At 38.8% G+C, this 17,036-nt stretch overlaps 1 protein-coding gene across 3 annotated transcripts; it reads left to right on the top strand.

Moving 5' to 3' along the window:
- The first annotated feature begins 76 nt into the window (after positions 1-76).
- TRMT5 (tRNA methyltransferase 5) lies at positions 77-10,997 on the top strand. 3 transcript variants are annotated; one of them, XM_055435763.2, is made up of 5 exons: positions 77-214; positions 1,374-2,029; positions 4,883-5,007; positions 9,272-9,926; positions 10,293-10,997. In XM_055435763.2, exons 1-5 carry the CDS (start codon positions 210-212, stop codon positions 10,343-10,345), a joined length of 1,494 nt encoding a protein of 497 aa, XP_055291738.2. In that variant the 5' UTR covers positions 77-209; the 3' UTR covers positions 10,346-10,997. The 3 variants fall into 3 exon arrangements, with proteins under 3 accessions (XP_055291738.2, XP_055291740.2, XP_055291739.2); XM_055435765.2 differs by having other exon boundaries at positions 1,374-1,765; XM_055435764.2 differs by lacking the exon at positions 77-214 and adding an exon at positions 224-518.
- The last annotated feature ends 6,039 nt before the right edge of the window (positions 10,998-17,036 follow it).

Here is a 17,036-nt window from a genome sequence, read left to right on the forward strand (position 1 = left end):
CTAGCTGCTACCCCTGCCCGCCCGCCTGCAGTCGCGCCGGAGGCGGGCCTCCGTTCCCGGCCCTTCCGGGTTCCCGTACCTCGCCAGGGCCGGGACGAAGAGAGGGACCGACGTGATCTGGTGACGCTCGCCTGTCGGCGGCGAAGCTTGATGGTGTCATCGAGGGCCCGCCCACCCGCCGAAGACACGTTTCCGAGCTGCACCGGAGCATGAGGTGAGGGTCTGGGCTTGGAGCCAGCCCCGGGGCGACGCCGGGAAATAGGATGGTGACGTTGGTGAAGTGGCGGTCGTGGGGCCCTTGATGGACAGTTCGAAGGGGCTGAGGGCCCGGTGGCGGTACCGGTCGACTCGGCGGCTCTCCGCCTCGCGCTGTCTGGGCGCTGAAACGTCAGGAAGTCGCCCACCGCCGCGTGCAGAGCCTAGGCCTGAGCACGGGGAAGTGAGGGCTGTTTCATCTCTGCAGAACTTTCCGATGGAACCTTTAGCCACATCTTACTTGTGGAAAGCAGAGATTCACTGTAAGTAATTTACCCAAGATCACACATCTGGTTAACTGCTAAACCCAGTTTGAACCCTGTCAACTTTTTGACAGTTGCTTTACAGGGTTCCTAGGCAGGGCCCTTTCTTAACAGTTACTTCTTCGGTATTCCGGAAGGCAAAATGAAAACTGATACTAATGGGATGTGCATGTAACACTCAGCAAACCCATCCTAGAAATACTGAAACTTCTACTTACAGGTAGGACTTGTGGCAGTAAAAACATCAAAGACAAGATAGATTAAGAACGCAGGCCCTGGATTTTAATCCTTGCTCAACGATTTACAGCAACAAGATTTTGGGTCAATTAACCTATTTCTGAGCTTTGGTTTACACCTTTGCAGAAATGAGAATGCAACACCACACACCTCCCAAGATTGTTATTGTGAGTAAAGCGTTCAGCACAGCATCTGACCCAATAAGCTTCCATAAGAATATCCTTATAAATATTGACATTGGTAAAATTATCAATATAGTGACCATTTCATTTAGAGATGATCCTTTAACTTAAATTTCGGCCTTCTGGTCCCAAAATGTTCTGTAGAAAATTGTGGGTGGGGAGGTTTGTTGACTATATTGAGAGTGATGGATCACTAAATCCTAGTCCAGGCCGCAGGTGGGCTGTAAGTATACAGATTTATTATTTACTACTAATAAAAGTCATCCTATCCTGGAAAAGTTATTAATATTACACTTCTCACATACCACTAAAAGTTTTAATCTTTGGCATTTAGCAGGTTATTTGAAACAGTTAAAATTTTTATTAAGACTTGTGAACATGTTAAGCTAGTTTGTAGCTTTATGGTATTTCTTTTAATTGAATGCTTTATTTTTAGGAGCTTATTGAAACAATTTGGACTCTCAAGAAGACTTCTCAAAGTGGAAAGCTGTAGAATTACTGAGTCAGCATCACTGACTCTACTACCTTGGGCATCCTTGATACAGAAGCTTAGCCGAGTACCTGTTATTTTCTTGCTGGATCAAAGAAAAAGATTCTCAACCATGCCTGAAATAGAAACAAATCACAGAGACTCTGAATTGTTTTCCCCACCCTCTGATGTTCGAGGAATGACAGAACTTGATAGAACAGCTTTTAAAAAGACAGTCACCATCCCAGTGCTTAAAGTGAGGAAAGAAATAGTCAATAAACTGATGCGATCCCTTAAAAGGGCAGCACTGCAGCGCCCAGGCATAAAACGTGTGATTGAAGATCCAGAAGATGAAGAAGGTAGACTAATTATGTTGGATCCCTATAAAATGTGTACCATTGATTCCTTTGAGAAAGAAGAACTCAGTGTTTTAAAGCAGCTGAATGTTAATCCACAGATATCGAAATATAATTTGGAACTAACTTATGAAAACTTTAAGTCAGAAGAAATCTTGAGAGCTGTGCTTCCTGAAGGTCAAGATGTGACCTCAGGATTTAGCAGAGTTGGACACATTGTTCACCTGAACCTTCGAGAACATCAGCTGCCTTACAAGCATTTAATTGGTAGGTGTGTCTTAGTCATAGTCACATATTAGAAACCAATAAGCAAGTTCTAATTTTAGTTCAAAAAAAATTTAAGTGCCTAATCATAGAAATGGGATATTTTATCATTTTAAGCAAGATCTTGAGCTACATACTTTCCTTTGAGGGCCACTTTGGAATAGCCATCCCAGAGTCGTTTGTTGTTGCTGTTTAGTTGCTAAGTCGTGTTCGACTCTTAGAGACACTATGGACTGTAGCCCACCAGGCTCCCCAGTCCATGGGATTTCCCAGGCAAAAGTACTGGAATGGATTGCCATCTCCTTCTCCAGGGGATCTTCCTGACCCAGGGATTGAACCCACATTTCCTGCATTGGCAGGTGAACTCTTTACCACTGAGCCACCAGGGAAGCCCTCCCAGAGTCAAGCAAGCTCTAAATATCAGTTCAAGCTTTTGTCTTTATAATACGTAAGCATTAACTTCAGTCACTTGCTTTGGCAGAATTCTTTGGCAATTTATCATTTTGGTATCCAGAACTTATTAGTCCTTCAGGACTATGTTGAATGCTAGGTTTCATAAATTTGAGTGTTTCATAGTCAAAAAGGGCAAGACAGTGTTTACTCATGCTTTCATTAATTCAATTAATTGAGCCTCTTCTTTATGGTAGGTACCATACTTTGTTTTTTAGTACTCCTAGCTTTTTAGAAACAACTCTGTAGCCCAGAGTTGAAGCATGGGTCTTTTATTCTTTGGACTAAGAAAGAAGTAGAAGGCTAATCAAAATCGCTCTTGTCCTTATATAAATACTTAATGTCCATGCATTCTCCAGATAAATATTTTTAATACAGAGTAATTGTTAGAACTTCTGGGAATTATTTTTAGCTTTAAAATGTAGTGCTCAGTGTTTTGCATGGGTAGAATTTCAGAGATGTGCTGTTATGCGTCTACTTTGTTTTTATTGAAGAAAGGAGCTAATAATGCATAGTGATAACATAATAAATACTTGGCAGAGCCTTATAATTATGATCTGGTACAAATGTCAAGTCTAGGCTTTCCGTTGAATCATTGTCTGTCCTAACTCAACACCCTTATAAACTTGCTCTCATAAAAGGGCACTCAGATTGAAAATGAAACATTTTCATACAGAAGTAATTTTAAAGCTTTTACTATAGACCTTTAGAATGTTTTAGTCTTCATTTCAAACTAACTTCTGTACCTTAAAAATTGAGTTCTGATATCTGAAGCAGAACAAGATAAAACAATGATTGATAATAGTTTGACATTATCATATTCAAAATCAGGTATCTAATTATCAGAGAAAAATTAGACAAATTCTAGTTGGTATTTAAGCATAGTTGTATTATCAGCTCAGTTCAGTCACTCAGTTGTGTCCAACTCGTTGCAACCTGATGGACTGCAGCACGCCAGGCTTCCCTGTCCATCACCAACTCCTGGAGCTTGCTCAAACTCATTTCCATCGAGTTGGTGATGCCATCCAACCATCTCATCTTCTGTCGTCCTCTGTTGTATTTGTCTCATGGAGTACTTTATACTTACAAATCAACCTATCTTTCTTTATACAATGAGATAGCATATAGATTCTTGTACATTTTTTTAAGTGCTGACAAAAAAGCAGACTTTGATTATAGGGCATCAATATACCATTGCCAGTGTCTTTTAACCTTTGTAGCTTTTTGTGCTCTGGAAAATATTTGACATAAAGAACAATTTAAGTAAATATTTTATTTAGAGAAAACTAAAGAATCTGGTGTTGGAGAAGACTCTTGAGAGTCCCTTATACTGCAAGGAGATCCAACCAGTCCATTCTGGAGGAGATCAATCCTGGATGTTCATTGGAGGGACTGATGCTAAAGCTGAAGCTGCAATACTTTGGCCACCTCATGCGACGAGTTGACTCACTGGAAAAGACTCTGATGCTGGGAAAGGTTGGGGGCGGGAGGAGAAGGGGACGACAGAGAATGAGATGGCTGGATGGCATCACCGACTCTGTGGACTTGAGTTTGAGTGAACTCCGGGAGTTGGTGATGGACAGGGAGGCCTGGCGTGCTGTGATTCATGGGGTCGCGGAGAGTCGGACACGACTGAGCGACTGAACTGAACTGAACTGAACTGAAAGAATCTGCATTTCTTTATTTGAAAACATTATTTTGCTGGTATGCATTTCCAAAGTGGAAGTATCTATTTTAAATACACAATAAAGCAAACGTTTGGTTTGAGGCCAGTGGGGACAGGCTAATGTTTTCTGAGACCATTTGTTTCCATAGTCCTTAACATCTTTTCTATTTTTTAACCAATTCCCTGGGTCTACCTGTTTGCTTACTGTTGCGCTGATACATTTGAGAAGACTAAGTAAAAGACATGGAAAAATATTAGGCAGAACAAGTGTCTCAAAATTTTCTCTTTATAAATGTACCCACACATTTTTTGTGTGTTTGCATAGGGGCTGTCAGACATTAACTTTAGTAATGTTGAATTTTTAGAATTGCATTCGTCTACACACATCAGCTTCTCAGGTGGCGCTAGTGGTAAAGAACCCATCTGTCAATGCAGAAGACATAAGAGACCTTGGTTCTATCCCTGGGTTGGAAAAGATCCCCTGGAGGAGGGCATGGCAACCCACTCCAATATTCTTGCCTGGAGAATCCCACGGACAGAGGAGCCTGGTGGGTTACATTCCATACGGTTGCGAAGAGTCGGACACGACTGAAGCCACTTAGAATGCATGCACACACAGTAGATACAGTTTCTGTCTATAAACCAGAAGAAAAAACAGTTCGCATCCATTTCATATTTGCAATTTTAGCTTTTATTTTGCAACCAGAAGGCAGTATTTATCATGATTTCTGTGCTTTTAGGTCAAGTTATGATTGACAAAAATCCAGGAATCACCTCAGCAGTAAATAAAATCAATAATATTGATAATACCTACCGAAATTTCCAAATGGAAGTACTATCTGGAGAGGAGAATATGATGACCAAGGTATGGAATATTTTATTATCTTGTAATACAGTGTACATCAAGATTAACTTTTGAAATCCGGATAACAGATAATACCCAGTATTGGTGAGTATGTGAGAATGTAAGCATTTACATATATTATTGACGGGAGAGCAAATTTGATAGTCAGGAAGAGTGTATGGTAATATATTGCAAATTTGAATAGATACATCCTTTGACCTAGCACTCCATTTATAGGAAGTAACCTCAAGAAAATAACTGGAGAAAATTGTAATGATGTATCCAACCAGAATTTCAACTCATGTCCCCCCCGCAGTGGAAGTATGGAATTTTAACCACTAGACAACCTACATCATTTTTATAATAATAAATAAATAAACATGATGGAATGGAAACAATCTAAACATCATCAGTAGATAACTGATGATTAATGGGGTCACGGAGAGTCGGACACGACTGAGCGACTGAACTGAACTGAACTGAACTGAATGATTAATCAGGTATCAATAGATAACTGATTAAATTTTAGGATAATAATAAAATGGAATACTCCATCATTGAAGATTATTTAGCTCCATCAGTTCAGTTCAGTTGCTCAGTCGTGTCCGATTCTTTGCAACCCCATGGACTGCATCACGGAAGGCTTCCCTGCCCTTCACCATCCCCCAGAGCCTACTCAAACTCATGCCCATTGAATTGGTGATGCTATCCAACCACCTCATCCTCTGTTGTCCCCTTCTCCTACTGCCTTCAATCATTTCCAGCATCAGGGTCTTTTCAAATGAGTCAGTTCTTCGCATCTGGCTCTAGGTAAGTGATCATACCATCGTGGTTATCTGGGTAATGAAGATCTTTTTTTGTACAGTTCTTCTGTGTATTCTTGCCACCTCTTCTTAATATCTTCTGCTTCTCTTAGTCCATACCACTTCTGTCATTTACTGTGCCCATCTTTGCATGAAATGTTCCCTTGGTATCTCTAATTTTCTTGATGAGATCTCTAGTCTTTCCCATTCTATTGTTTTCCTCTATTTCTTTGCATTGATCACTGAGGAAGGCTTTCTTATCTCTCCTTGCTATTCTTTGGAACTCTGCATTCAAATGGGTGTAACTTTCCTTTTCTCTTTTGCCTTTCGCTTCTTTTCTTTTCACAGTTATTTGTAAGGCCTCCTCAGACAGCCATTTTGCCTTTTTGCATTTCTTTTTCTTGGGGATGGTCTTGATCACTGCCTCCTGTACAATGTCACAAACCTCCGTCCATAGTTCTTTAGGCACTCTATCTATCAGATCTAATCTCTTGAATCTATTTGTCACTTCCACTGTATAATTGTAAGGGATTTGATTTAGGTCATACCTGAATGGTCTGGTGGTTTTCGCCAATTTCTTCAATTTAAGTCTGAATTTTGCAATACGAAGTTCATGATCTGAGTCACAGTTAGCTCCTGGTCTTGTTTTTGCTGACTGTATAGAGCTTCTCCATCTTTGGCTGCAAAGAATATAATCAATCTGATTTTGGTGTTGACCATCTGGTGATGTCCATGTGTACAGTCTTCTCTTGGGTTGTTGGAAGAGGGTGTTTGGAAGAGGTGCTATGACCAGTGCGTTCTCTTGGCAGAACTCTATTAGCTTTTGCTCTGCTTCATTCTGTACTTCAACGCCAAATTTGTTACTCCAGGTGTTTCTTAATTTCCTGGTTTTGCATTCCAGTCCCCTATAATGGAAAGGACATCTCTTTTGGGTGTTAGTTCTAGAAGGTCTTGTAGGTCTTCATAGAACCGTTCAACTTTTTCAGCATTACTGGTCAGAGTGTAGACTTGGATTACCGTGATATTGAATGGTTTGCCTTGGAAATGAACAGAGATCATTCTGTCGTTTTTGAGATTGCATCCAAGTACTGCATTTCAGACTTTTGTTGACTATGATGGCTACTCCATTTCTTCTAAGGGATTCTTGCCCACAGTAGTAGATATAATAGTCATCTGAGTTAAAATCACCCATTCCAGTCCATTTTAGTGTGCTGATTCTTAAAATGTCAACGTTCACTCTTGCCATCTCCTGTTTGACCACTTCCAATTTGCCTTGATTCATGGACCTAACATTCAAGGTTCCTATGCAGTACTGCTCCATACTGAAAGTAAACTGTCCACTGACAAGCCAAGTGACAAAAAATAAACTGTAAAACAGTATACATAACTGAGTTTCATTTTAGCTATGATGATTTTAAATATGTAAATAAGCATATACATCAGAATATTAACAGTGAGCATATTTTCATTTGGTATAGTTTCTGGTGACCTTTGTTATCTTTATACTTTTCTACTGAGCACATACTTCTGTAAGAAAAAGAAAACCTATTTCAAAGAAAAAATAAAATATATAGGACTAGATTCCTGGTATAAACCATTTTCTCATCTTCCACCCCCTAAACCCTCTGTAGTGTTGGATATAATAAACTGTTTTTAAGCTAAAGCCTTAGATAATTACATGTTAACATTATGTGAAATTTTGTACCCAAGCTAAGAAACAGGTTAAACAAATCCTGAGAGACCCACAAGATAATGGTTGTTGTTATTAATATTCTCTTTATGCACATGAAGTAAGAAGGAATGACTAAGAGGGTTTTTGAGTCAGGCTTCTGACTCCAGAGTCCATGCTTAGTCTTGCCCTATATACCAAGCCTCCACTACCTACTGCTTGTGTACAGGGAATGAGGTCTATTTTGGCAAGCAAGATTTGGATGTGAATCCTTTGATAATAACTGTGCTTAACTCAACTGACACTAAGACATACTAAACTTTAGGCACACCCAGATTGAACATTGTGCATGTTCTTGGTAGTGACCCTCAGGGTGTCAGGTAGTATCATTCTTCTTAGAAAGATGTAAACTTCTATAAACTGACAAACTTCTGTAATTTTATAAATGCCTTGTGATTGACTTTCCAAGTCAGCTAAAGTTTGTTCTTAGGACATACTTTATGCCTAGTATATATACTGTCAAATAAATGTGAAAACTTAGTATAATTTCTTTGCTCCAAACACAATCACATTTAAATTTAAGAGCTCATGCAACATTTAAGTAGTATTTAAAAACATTGCTAAAGTGGATCTCCTAAAAGCAGTGTTTAACTAAGGGAACAAGATATCAAAGACAGCATGAGTAAAACCAGAGGGATACTGAGCATCATTTAATCTAGATCAAGATCTGGGACTCACACTAAAGAGCTTAAAAGACAAGTAGAAAGGAGATTTCAGGAAAAGCATCCCAAGACACATTTAATCCTTCTAGGTTATATACCTAGATTGACTCTTAGTTGGCAGAATCATGAAGAAATATTTCAAACTCTTGAAACTTAATAATATGATCAGAGCATTTGATGTGGTCAGGAGGAAAAAATATGTACAAATTTGGAATTAAGGTCCATGAAGACAGAATATAGAAGATGTCTCTATTAGATTTATAGAACTTAGGAACTTTCTGGCCTTTGATTCTTCATCTGTTAAAATAAGGGGCTTAAGATGATAGGGGAGGTCACATTTCACAATTGTAGTTTTAATTTTGTTTTCTATTTTCTATCATGTTTATGATAGTCCCCAAAGAAATGCTATAAAGTTTTAATTTTGTTCAAGACTTAGCTTCACTATATATATTTCGTTTATCCATGAAAACTCAGATTTGGGAAAGGCAAAAACAGGGGAATGATTTATTCTATTTATTCTTTATAAATAGAATGACTCTATTTATAGACATGAAACCTGCAAAGTCCAAGTAACTTGTCTAAAAACATAAGGAAGTACCTTGAAATTCACTGACACATGATGCATCTATCTTGCCAAACTGAAAACTAAGGAAGGAAAGCGTGTTTGCTGTGTGGAAGAGCTGTCTGCAATTTAGCTAACCACCATGAAGACAGATGTAGTGTGTTGTTTCACCCTAAAGGCTTTTTCCTATCAGGTGACAGGAGATAATATAAGTAAGCCAGTCAATTGGCCTATCTGAAAAATTCCTAGTGTGATCAGGGAGCCACATTATGGTCCTTCAGGATGACATGGAGAGCTGTTTGGTTTTGAAGAGATGACTTCTCTAATGAAAACGTCTAATGCAAGGTAGTAACTACCCTCAAATTTAGCATAAACACCAGATTTCTAATTTAAATGCCTTTAAACGCACTGTAATTTGCTCTTAATAGTAGTAAATTTAAATGTGTGTATGTGTGAATGCATCTATTCAATATCAGTGGCTGGAATTTAAGACTAAGCAGTTTAACCAAAAGCATAATACTTTTTTCAGGTTCGAGAAAACAATTATACCTATGAATTTGATTTTTCAAAAGTCTATTGGAATCCTCGTCTCTCCACAGAACACAGCCGTATCACAGAACTTCTCAAACCTGGGGATGTCCTATTTGATGTTTTTGCTGGGGTTGGGCCCTTTGCCATTCCAGCAGCAAAGAAAAACTGCACTGTATTTGCTAATGATCTCAATCCTGAATCCCATAAATGGCTACTGCACAACTGTAAATTAAATAAAGTGGACCAAAAAGTAAAAGTCTTTAACTTGGATGGGAAAGACTTCCTGCAAGGACCAGTCAGAGAAGAGTTAATGCAGCAGCTGGGACCACTGTCAAAAGAAAGAAAACACTCTGTGCACATTGTCATGAATTTGCCAGCAAAGGCTATTGAGTTTCTCAGTGCTTTCAAAGCATTCTTAGATGGACAGCCATGTGGCAGTGAACTTCTTCCCATTGTGCACTGTTACAGCTTTTCCAAAGATGCTAATCCAGCTAAGGATGTTCAGCAACGAGCTGGAACTGTGTTAGGCATCTCCTTGGAGGCATGTAGTTCAGTTCACCTAGTAAGAAATGTGGCCCCTAACAAGGAAATGTTATGCATCACTTTTCGGATTCCTGCTGCTATACTTTACAAGCACCAGACCGTAAATCGAGGTGAGCAATTTCTGGGAAATTAAGTGTAAGCTGTAATACTTTTAACATAACTTTCTTGGGAAACATATATATTTTATATCATTTTTTAAACTCAGAAATAGATTAATTCTAGTTAGATATTTCAGTTCAAGACCCCTTGCCATTCAAATGTGACTAATTTCTCACAATTTTACAGATTTTATTATGACACACTATTCAGTCTAGTAGAAGGCTATTTCATGAAAATAAATCCACAGGAATCTTACTATTTCATGCATAAGTTGAATACATTAAAAATCTTTAAAATGCCTATATTATTTGCTTTTTAAAAATTATTTTTAAATGTTAAGTATCTTACGTAATGTAGGTTTTCTGGATTTGTTACAGACAATCATGAAGATCCACCTCTTAAACGCCAGAGGACAGATAAAGACTTTTAAGAAGAAAATACACAAATTGCTTCAGTCACTTAATTGGAAATATTTTCTCCATCTTCCCACTAGACCTTTGTGATAGTGAACTATCATTTGTATGATTTCTAATATTTTAGCATTGTTACTTTCGTATTGAACCCTTTTATTTTATCCTCGCACCCTTTTATTTTACCCTCGCTGTCTTCCCTGGTGGATCAGATGGTAAAGAATCTGCCTGCAATGCAGGAGACCTAGATTCGATCCCTGCATCTGGAAGATCCCCTGGAGAAGAGAATGGCAACCCACTCCAGTACTCTTGCCTGGAGAATCCCATGGGCAGAGGTGCCTGGCAGGCTATAGTCCATGGGATTGCAAAAAGTCAGACATGACTGAGTGACTAACACAGTCCTATAAATTGGGAATTAACAAATAAAATTTAAATAAGCCTACTAAATGTATTTTGTTTTATAATCTTATCATCATATTTATCTAATCTTTTATTAGATAAATATGTTTAAATATTGTCTTGGGAAAATAGTTTTTGAAAGTATGATAACTGCATGCTAACTAGTAAAGCACTAATCATTTTACAGTTATCCTTAGTTGAAGAGTGTAGCTAAGTTATATGTAAGTATTCTTATACTATTACTGTTAATATAGAAGTATTAATAATAACAAATGAGATTATTTAGATCAGAGACAGGCAAACTATGTCCAGCAGGCCAAATCTGGTCCACCACCTGTTGTATGGCAAGTAAGCTGAGAATGGTTTTTACACTTTTAAATGATTGGGGGGAAAAATAATTGTGACTTGAAAATTATATGAAATTTGAATTTCAGTGTCCATAAATAAAGTTTTATTGGAACTTATTTTTTATGCTTATTTGTTTACATACTGGCTATGGCTGCCCTCATGGTATAACACCAGAGCTGAGTAGTTAGCTGCAACACAGATGGGATATGATTTTCATCACTTCACATTGTTGCTCAGCATACAACAAATCAGTGACATGGTTATAACACAACAGCATTTTTTAAGTGCCATATATATTGCCAAGCTATAACATTTTATTTTACTATTATGTGTATATCCATCATTCCAAAACAATAAAAGTGGACATCCATGTTGAGCTTTTAAAGTAGAGTTTGAACATTTTTGATAATTAATGATAAAGCATTCATAACTGAGCTAAAGTAAAATATACTTTGATATTTCCAAAAGAAATACTCATCACAATATTTCCAAGTCACAGGCAAGCAACTGTCAGAAAAATTACATATTTAAACTGGAAATTCACAGTTGAATTTCCTTATAAAATAAAAAATGAAACTGGGGCTACAACCAAATAAGTCTCCAAGTGACTTTTGTAAGTCAAGAAAGGAAAATTGTTTACTGATGGAGAGTTAATTGTGTTTGTTTGAAAGCAGCAGTCTTAAGAAATGTGTCCAGAGAAATCAAGTTTTGTTTAGGACTGTTAGCCTTTTGGCAAGGACAATTACTCAAAGAGTTGTGAACACAGAGTACCATCAATAGTCAAAACAGTAAATGAGTCCAAGTAGTTGTTTACTCTTGATGAGTTGATAGATGTTTCTAATACAGCTCAGTTCAATTCAGTTCAGCCGCTCAGTCATGTCCAACTCTTTGCGACCCCATGAATCACAGCACGCCAGGCCTCCCTGTCCATCACCAACTCCGGGAGTTCACTCAAACTCATGTCCATCGAGTCGGTGATGCCATCCAGCCATCTCATCCTCTGTTGTCCCCTTCTCCTCCCCCCCCGCAATCCCTCCCAGCATCAGAGTCTTTTCCAGTGAGTCAACTCGTCGAATGAGGTGGCCAAATTACTGGAGTTTCAGCTTTAGCATCAGTCCTTCCAATGAACACCCAGGATTGATTTCCTTTAGAATGGACTGGTTGGATCTCCTTGCAGTATAAGGGACTCTCAAGAGTCTTCTCCAACACCACAGTTCAAAAGCATCAATTCTTCGGCGATCAGCTTTCTTCACAGTCCAACTCTCACATCCATACATGACCATGGGAAAAACCATAGCCTTGACTAGACGGACCTTGGTTGGCAAAGTAATGTCTCTGCTTTTTAACATGCTATCTAGGTTGGTCATAACTTTCCTTCCAAGGAGCAAGCGTCTTTTAATTTCATGGCTGCAATCAGCATCTGCAGTGATTTTGGAGCCCCCAAAAATAAAGTCTGACACTGTTTCCACTGTTTCCCCATCTATTTCCCATGAAGTGATGGGACCAGATGCCATGATCTTTGTTTTCTGAATGTTGAGCTTCAAGCCAACCTTTTCACTCTCCTCTTTCACTTTCATCAAGAGGCTTTTGAGTTCCTCTTCACTTTCTGCCATAAGGGTAGTGTCATCAGGATATCTGAGGTTATTGATATTTCTCCCGGCAATCTTGATTCCAGCTTGTGCTTCTTCCACCCCAGCGTTCCTCATGATGTACTCTGCATATAAGTTAAATAAGCAGGGTGACAATATACAACCTTGACGTACTCCTTTTCCTATTTGGAACCAGTCTGTTGTTCCATGTCCAGTTCTAACTGTTGCTTCCTGACCTGTATACAGGTTTCTCAAGAGTCAGGTCAGGTGGTCTGGTATTCCCATCTCTTTCAGAATTTTCCTCAGTTCTCACTTATTTGAGGTGTCAATTCTGAGTTTGAAGTTACTGCAGAATTAGCCTCTCTGAATGGAACCATGAATGAATGAATTAGCCTCTATGAATGAATAGCCACTCTGCATGGAACTATTGGTTAATACTTTCAAAGAATTTGAGGAAATGAATTCGGTAAAACCTGAAGCAGAATCTGATCTGTTATAACTAATGATGGTAAAAGAAAATGTGAGGTAAAACAAGATCTAGTGGAGAAACTTAAAAGCTTATGAAAATGTAAGGTATTTAAAACCTATAGTTATTCACTATATTATTCATCAGCAAGTACCTTGCAGCAAATATTTGAATCTATCATTTGTTAATGAACCAGTAATGTCAATGATAAACCATTTGTTTTCATAGACTTTAATCATCCTGAAAGTCCTTCAATTTTGTCTGAAATTGAAGCCAAATTTCCTGACACTCTTAACCTAAGTTTGATTTGCTTAGCAACTGTAAAGTCTGACTGCAATTTTTTGGGTTCATGGCCAAGATTGAAATTTTTCTTAAGAACCGACCTTAAACACTTCTAAAATACTGAATGTCTTTGGAAGTTAGTTGCTAAAGGCTTGATAATATTTCTCAAATATATCAACCACAATTACAGGACAAAAGTAAGTAATGTGAAACATACTGCAATAGTATGAAATGACATTTCTCATCTATCAAAAATTAAGGAAAAGGTTTCCATTCTCACACATATTAGTGGATATATTTTTCTGAGTTTAGCATTTTTGGAACCTTGGTGCAAGTGTAAAGAAATTTCCATGTTTCAGAACCCATTTAACTACAACTGATCTTCAATTGGAAGTGATAAATGTATTACTGTAATGACATGTGGAAAGGTAAATACCAAGGGAGGATTAAGAAAAGCCTTCCAAATGTTGTATATGCTCAGCTAAAATCACACGCTCCAGTATCTGGCAGTATCTGTCTGAAAAGACTTTTATAAAGATGAAATATGCAAAATCTCATTACATATAACCATTAGCAGGTGACCAATTACAATTCATTTTTATGATGGAACACTTAGAACCCCAACTAAATCTAACCCCCCCCCCCAAAAAAAAGCACTATTAAAATTTTGTTGCTGCTGTTTAGTCATTAAGTCATGTCTCTTTTCGACCCCATGGACTGTAGCCCACCAAGCTTCTCTGTCCATGGAATTCCCCAGGCAAGAATACTGGAGTTAAATGCCATTTACTTCTCCAGGGGCTCTTCCAGACCCAGGGATCGAACCCAACTCTCCTGCTTGGCAGGCATCTCCTGCTTGAAAGGCAGATTCTTTACCACTGAATCACCTGGGAAGCCCACAAAAAAATGTACTCAATTATATTTTGAATTTTGTTAATTTAAAAAATTGTGCCAATTTATTTAATCTCATTTATCTACATAATGGCCTCAGTTTTGCCTCTTGGCTCAAAAAGCCTAAAACACATTTACTCTCTGGTTCTAAAGAAAAAGTGTGCAGACCCCTGATCTAAATCATTAACTACAAATTCAAATGCCTTTAGCAGCTAGTAATATAAATAGATGACAGCAATACATCCTAAGAAGTATAGGTAACAATGCAGGAGATGCAAGTTTGAACCCTGGGTCAGGAGTTTCCCTGCAGCCCACTCCAGTATTCCTGCCTGGAGAATCACAAGGACAGAGGATCTTGGCAGGCTACAGTCCATGGGCTCGCAAAGAGTCAGACACGACTGACTGACTAAACAGCAACAGCAGCATAGGGAGGTAATGAATTGGAACCTTTATTCCTTATTTAAAGACACTTAAAATTATGTTGGGGTTCAACCCAACCTGTCCTATGAAAAACCATGGGGGCTAATTCAACCAGGAATCGCTAATTTGGGACTTCTAATTTTTCTTCCTCTTCCTCCTCTCCAACTATATGCAGGTCAGGGGTAAGCAAACTTTCTGTAAACGGCCAGATAGTATTTTAGGCTTTGTAAGGTATAAGGTGGCTTCCCAGGTGGCACAATGGTAAATAATCTGCCTGCTGATACCAAGAGATGTGGGTTCAATCCCTGGATCGGGAAGATCCCCTGGAGGAGGGCACAGCAACTCATTCCAGTATTCTTCCCTGGAAAATTCCGTGGACAGAGGAGCCTGGTAGGCTACAGTCTAGGGGGTCGCAAAGAGTTGAACATGGCTGAGCACTCATGCACAAACTATAAGGTCTCTGCTGCTTCTCAACTCTGCCATAGTAGACAAAAGGCAGCTGCAGACAATACTTAAACACTGTATTTCAAAAAACCATTTATGAAAAATTAAAATTTTAAATTCATATGCTTTTCATATGTTAAAAATATATTATTCCTTTGTGTTTTTCCAGCCTTAAAAACATACAGACACCAAGTTTAGCTCATGGAGCATACAAAAACAGGAAGCAGCTGGATTCAGCCAAGGTTCTACAGTTTGCCTTCTCCCGGTCTAGAGGTAGATAATAAATTTGCAAGTGGAATAAGAACTTTTTCCTAGTACTGTACATCCATGTGCTTGGCTATAAATATTAAGTGTGGGTCAAATGATGTTCTTATTCATATATGTAAAGTGGTAAGATCCATTCAGTCACCCCTTTTGTATACGATACCTAGTAACTGAATTCTTGGTTAATCCACTAGAAAATGATGGCCAGAACACTCAGTAGATAGACTTAACTTTGTTAATTTTTTTGACAAGTTTTCTGCCACCTTAGATTTTGAAATGATTATCCAAGTCACCTGTTGACAACCTAAAGCAAGACGCTTAGATGAAATATTTATTGAAAGAAAGTAAGGAATACTAAATAATAATACATTACAATTACCATGTAAATGTATTCAATACCATTCAGTTCAGTTCAGTCGCTCAGTCGTGTCCGACTCTCCATGACCCCATGAACCACAGCACGCCAGGCCTCCCTGTCCATCACCAACTCCCGGAGTACACTCAAACTCATGTCCACAGAGTCGGTGATGCCATCCAGCCATCTCATTCTCCGTCGTCCCCTTCTCCTCCCGCCCCCAACCTTTCCCAGCATCAGAGTCTTTTCCAGTGAGTCAACTCGTCGCATGAGGTGGCCAAAGTATTGCAGCTTCAGCTTTAGCATCAGTCCTTCCAATGAACATCCAGGATTGATCTCCTTTAGAATGGACTGGTTGGATCTCCTTGCAGTATAAGGGACTCTCAAGAGTCTTCTCCAACACCACAGTTCAAAAGCATCGATTCTTCGGCAATCAGCTTTCTTCACAGTCCAACTCTCACATCCATACATGACCACGGGAAAAACCATTGCCTTGACTAGACGGACCTTGGTTGGCAAAGTAACATCTCTGCTTTTTAATATACTATCAAGGTTGGTCATAACTTTCCTTCCAAGGAGCAAGCGTCTTTTAATTTCATGGCTGTAATCAGCATCTGCAGTGATTTTGGAGCCCAAAAAAATAAAGTCTGACACTGTTTCCACTGTTTTTCCATCTATTTCCCATGAAGTGATGGGACCAGATGCCATGATCATTGTTTTCTGAATGTTGAGCTTCAAGCCAACCTTTTCACTCTCCTCTTTCACTTTCATCAAGAGGCTTTTGAGTTCCTCTTCACTTTCTGCCATAAGGGTAGTGTCATCTGCATATCTGAGGTTATTGATATTTCTCCCAGCAATCTTGATTCCAGCTTCTGCTTCTTCCAGCCCAGCGTTCCTCATGATGTACTCTGCATATAAGTTAAATAAGCAGGGTGACAATATACAACCTTGACGTACACCTTTTCCTATCTGGAACCAGTCTGTTGTTCCATGTCCAGTTCTAACTGTTGCTTCCTGACCTGCATACAGGTTTCTCAAGAGGCAGGTCAGGTGGTCTGGGATTCCCATCTCTTTCAGAATGTTCCACAGTTTATTGTGATCGACACAGTCAAAGGCTTTGGCATAGTCAATGAAGCAGAAATAGGTGTTTTTCTGGAACTCTCTTGCTTTCTCCATGATCCAGCGGATGTTGGCAATTTGATCTCTGGTGCCTCTGCCTTTTCTAAAACCTGCTTGAACATCTGGGAGTTCACGGT

The sequence above is a fragment of the Moschus berezovskii genome, chromosome 9 (genome assembly GCF_049115385.1).
Source record: "Moschus berezovskii isolate FMDL1 chromosome 9, NW_MosBer_1.0, whole genome shotgun sequence".
In the NCBI taxonomy this organism is placed as follows: domain Eukaryota; kingdom Metazoa; phylum Chordata; class Mammalia; order Artiodactyla; family Moschidae; genus Moschus; species Moschus berezovskii.